Source organism: Sinocyclocheilus anshuiensis, unplaced genomic scaffold (assembly GCF_001515605.1).
Source record: "Sinocyclocheilus anshuiensis isolate Anshui unplaced genomic scaffold, SAMN03320099.WGS_v1.1 scaffold1096, whole genome shotgun sequence".
Taxonomy (NCBI): Eukaryota; Metazoa; Chordata; class Actinopteri; order Cypriniformes; family Cyprinidae; genus Sinocyclocheilus; species Sinocyclocheilus anshuiensis.
The window spans coordinates 474,279-479,481 of NW_015548251.1; the positions used below are offsets into that span (position 1 = coordinate 474,279).

The window sequence follows — 5,203 nt, forward strand, 5'->3', positions numbered from 1 at the left end:
TCAAAATTATTGATTTTTCTTTTATGCCAAAAATCATTAGGATATTAAGTAAAGATCATGTTCCATGAAGATATTTTGTAAATTTCCTACTATAAATATATTAAAACTTAATTTTTGCATTGCTAAGAACTTCATTTGGACAACTTTAAAGGCGATTTTCTCAATATTTTTAGATTTTTTTGCACCCTCAGATTCCAGATTTTCAAATAGTTGTATCTCGGCCAAATATTGTCCTATCCTAACAAACCATACATCAATGGAAAGCTTATTTCAAAAAATTGACCCTTATGACTGGTTTTGTGGTCCATGGTCACATATAAAATAGTATTTTTTGACTTGTTTTGAGCATGAACCCAACCTAACTTATGCAATTTTGCTTTTTAGGTAGATTTATAGTTTTAAAGATGTTAAGATACATAATGTCTGTCTGTCTGTCTGTCTGTCTGTCTGTCTGTCTGTCTGTCTGTCTATCTATCTATCTATCGCATTAAAAGTATAAGCAATCACATGCATAAGAGTTCCAACAAATGACATGTGCTGTGTCATTTGCCCTCTTTAGCTCGTGGTACTGCTGCATTCACCTGATCTGCGTGTTGCTGGTGCTGGTTCTTCCTGTGAAGTCCAGACGCACGAAACAACAGGAACAGCCAAGCAGCGTTCAGGCCAACGAACAGAACTGTCTCTCCTCTCCTCACAACAACTGCAACCAGAAGCAGAAAGCCACATGAGGGCAGGAAGGGCTGCTCGACAGAGGAACTCTGATATCAGTACTGAGAGACAAAGAGTGGCCATTTCCTCCCTCAGATCCAACGACACTGACAGTGACATTAACAAGGCATAAACTCCAGCAACAATACAGCGAAAAGACACGGTTAACCCCATAGTTGCCCTGTTGGAGATGGGTTTTAAACAGGAAATCTTCATAGGATCAAATGAAATTGGGGTGATTGATTATTAAAATGGTGAATAATTGACAAATGTCAGTTAATCTGAAGTTGCCTTAAACCCTCCATATATTTAGGGCCTGAAGCCTCATATGGGGATCGTGTTACATAGGAACGGACCAGTCATTGTTGGCTTATAGATTCACTACATTAGTGCGGGAAGTCTAGCACTGGAATCTGCTTCCACGGTACCTAGAAGGTTTCTGCCATTGTCAGTTAAACAAAGTAACCTCTCTTTTAGTTCTTCTCAAAGGAAATGTGTGCGGTAAATGAAAAGAAACAAGTCCAGTTGCGTGTCGCCAAACTCATAGGCCTTAGGTTCCTGTCTCCTGCCATTGCTTCATCTTTATTCTTTTTGAATTTCTGTGCTTTTCTAGTAGGTTCATATCTGCTGCTTTCTTTGGGTGTGTCTTCATTTGGAAAATTGTTTTTGCTATAATTTTTTCAGTGATTTTTGTTTATTTTTAATTAAGGGCTTTTGGTTGGATTAAGGGTTGTATTGATGCTATTTTTAATGGGTTGTAGGTTTCCTCAGGGCACACATGTTTCAGACAATTTTAGATGTCTCTCTACCATCTATGTTTCTCCCACAACATACAGCCCATCTGGAGAAAACAGAAGACAGTTCAATAATACCCAGTATCACAGCTTGTTTGGGTTTTAATTACAGCTGTAAATGGTAAGTGCAATATCTGTATTGTTTCCATAGGTGCATGTTAAATGAAAGGATCACATTAGTTTTGCAAACAGTGCTAATGCTCTCATCACATCAACAATAGTCAGAATTGTGTAGAGGTTCAGTATTCAAGTACACTACCAGCTAAAAGTTTGGACAAATCAGATTTGTTCCTCTTGATCTTAAAAACCTGTTGAACTACAGGCGAATGCTTGAAATGAGTAAATATGAATATAAATTGTGCCAACATAGTAATTCCTTAAAACTAAAATATTTAGTTTTAATAGTATTTTTATTTTATTTTGTGTCTCACATAGTGAGGGAAAAACAGCCAACAGCAGTGCTCGGCGTGCTTGGGAACTACATCATTCCCATATTTCCATTTGTTATTTTAAAGTTTTGATGACTGTATTATTCTAAACTGTGGAAAACGGTAATAATAAAGCATGAAGTCTTGACTCTTTACTGGTAGTGTACTGTACATGCAGTACTCGGATGCATGCAGTTTCAAATTTTATTTAATATATATATATTTTTCTATGAATACATCAAAACTCTTAGGCCCTAAAGAAACCTGCAAGTTGTGTTCCTATAAGATTTTTTCTTGAACTTTGATCCTCTAAAAGGCCTCATTTGATTCAATGATCTGGAAAATCAGACCTCATCATATTCCCCCAGAATCTACTTTTTGATATTTGTAATTATGTTGATGCAATTATTTTCTTCCAAACATTTTACCCCTTGGTCAAAGTGACTATAGATGTTAGTTTTTCATTTGGTAATGAAGGGCTGAAGGCACTAAAGCATTTATCAAAGTGAGTCTCACTGGATTCTTGTTAACCAAGCATTTTCAATAACGAAAAAGTTATTCTTGGACGTGAAGTAGACCAGCCTCCATTTGGAGAAAACGCTCCGAACCAGCCCGCTGGGATTTCGTAAGCACACTTCTCTAAAGTCTTATTGTATTTGGACTCCAGAAATGTAAAACCATGATGAATTACAGCCCTGTACCAACAGCAAAACCAATAGGAGGATTAATAAGTCTGCACTTCTGTTGGTAACAGTCTAGATATATACCATATAATTTGTATTTTTGCCTCTTTGTCTTAAAGGTTTAGCTTAAGGAATTAACTGTTTTAACGGCCCAAAGGCAATATGTCCCTCAGTAACCAGTGTACTAACTAGCACCTTGATGCAAAACAAAATGTCCAAAGTGCCAAATCACATGAGGTGCACAAAAGATCACTTTATTTGTACAGGTTTACAACAGGGTGAGAGGTTTGTACTTTAAAATAAAACAAAAAACAGTGATTTATTTGGTCTTAAACTGACATTATTTTTACCTACTGATATGTTGGGAGGAATCACTCCCTCCATATTTGCACTTTTGGTAGGAATGAGTCGGGGTAGTGCTATCGTAGAAAAACTGCCGAAGCAATGCAAGAAACCTCAGTGCTACTCAACAGTTAGAGTATGTGCTTAACAGAAGTTAAACGGATGAATTTGCCCAAAATGTTAAATTCTTTGTAGTAACAAAGGAGAATCAGGATGGTGTTCCAGTGCCATAGAAAGACGTTAAATGTTTGTTCATTGATGTTTATGTGTAAACATTGTCCCTTTGTTCAGATATTGTTCAGTTAAATACAGCCTAACATCTTTTTATTAATTCTCAAGTAATAGTGAAGGCACATAACAGCCTTATTTATCTGTAAAATGTCGGTTCAGTCATTCATTTATTTTCATACCGTTTCCAACTACTGATTCTACAAAGAATGACCTAAAGCTGTGTGAAACGGTGTTGCACTATAAAAACGTTACAGTAGTCATTTGTTGTCCACCATCCACCTCAGTTCTGTTGTTTGTCATTGTCTTGCTGGTCTTTAATGGCCATTCAAAATAAGTGATTGTGGCCCTTAGTAAACAAGCAAACCCCCTTAACTGGTTGCTAAAGCTTTCCAGATACTGCACATAATTGTTTAACTTTTCCATTGTAATTCCTACTGACTGGTTGTGATGTTGCATAACCTGGCAGTGTACAGCAAACCTAAAGATGTTAATGAAATGTAATATGTCTATGACGAGATACAGGAAAAGTAATACCTAATATGTTAGCTACTTCAATATAAATACATTTACCAATATCCATTATAAAACACAAGGTTGTCTGTGTAAATGCACTTGGATTGAGAACTGTCCAGAGGAGAACAAACACTGTCTCCTCTATTTATTTCCTGTAATAATCATAAATTGAGATATATTATCCAGCATTTGAAATGTTTAACGAACTGAGTGCTCTGAAGTGATTTTTCCCTTTGAATAAAGGATTTGATATTAAAGGGATAGTTCACCCAAAAATGAAAATTACCCCATGATTTACTCACCTTCGAGGCATCCTAGGCGATGCAATCTGAGTTATATTAAAAAAAAAATGTCCTGGCTCTTCCAAGCTTTATAATGGCAGTGATTGGTTGTTACTTTTCAATAGTCCAAAAGAAGTTGGAAGTTCAAAGAAGTTAGTGGAAGCTAGAGATTACTGCTTATAAAGTTTTAAATATGGATATTTTTCTTACAAAAACGCATCAGTTTGCTTCAAGAGGCCTTTATTCACCCCCCGGAGCTGTGTTTTTTTATGATGGATGGATGCACTTTATTGGACTTCTTTTGGACCATTGAAAAATAACACCCATTCACTGCCATTATAAACCTTGAAAGAACCAGGACATTTTTTAATATAACTCCGATTGGATTCATCTGAAAGAAGAAAGTCATATACACCTAGGATGCCTTGAGGGTGAGTAAATCATGGGACAATTTTATTTTTGGGTGAACTATCCCTTTAAAAATTAATTCCAATACCATGGTGATTTTTTCAAAACAAATAAACCTTATTGTCCTTCCTGGTATTCAAACCTGGAGTGTTTTTTGGTTTTCATATGGGTAAATGCAACAATGGAATAGATAGATAGATAGATAGAGCCAAAGAATATGATTGTATATATTTGAGAACCTTTGACTGTTAATGTTTTCTGTTGTTAATCAATACAAGAAGTCAAATGAGAAACGGACAAATAAAACGTGTTGTAACTGCAGTCTGTCAAAACATGGGCGTAACCGTGTCCTTCAGTGGGCGTGGTTTGCGCACAGTAGGTGTGTCCATGTCTAGTTCATTTTAATTTCGTCCACACCCCTGTTCACACAATATGGCTGTTCTGTAACGCAGGACTGACTCCAGATAAACAGGTTATGGCAAGCAACAGAGTTATGTGGATTATTTTGGACCTTGTTTTTATCCAGGAGGGAGATGTAAGTTACAAGTTACAATTTGGAATAATGTAACAAACTGACACGTGTTTTAAGACGTGAATTCATGTCAATGTGTCATTTTCAAGTAAGTCAAAGTAAGTTTTTATTTTTTTAAATGCCACATAGTAGCTTTGAAACACTGTTAAAGGGGTCATATGATGTGATTTCAAGTTTTCCTTTCTCCCTTTAATGTGTTATAAGAGAGAACAGTGGACGTACACCAACCACCACCAATCTCCTCAACCCCCACCAGTGTGCAGCATCCACCTGGATGATGCGA

At 36.4% G+C, this 5,203-nt stretch overlaps 1 protein-coding gene and 1 pseudogene across 1 annotated transcript in view; both read left to right on the forward strand.

Annotated features, from left to right (window-relative positions):
* The window catches only part of LOC107655319 (membrane-bound O-acyltransferase domain-containing protein 2-like), a 73,133-nt gene extending 69,148 nt beyond the window's left edge, over nt 1-3,985 (forward strand). The window contains exon 13 of the mRNA XM_016442780.1: nt 560-3,985. Coding sequence (XP_016298266.1) covers nt 560-728 — 169 coding nt within the window. The 3' untranslated portion in view covers nt 729-3,985. The remainder of the gene's footprint in view (nt 1-559) is intronic.
* An 847-nt stretch (nt 3,986-4,832) lies between these two features.
* The window catches only part of LOC107655306 (kinase D-interacting substrate of 220 kDa-like), a 58,192-nt pseudogene continuing 57,821 nt past the window's right edge, over nt 4,833-5,203 (forward strand).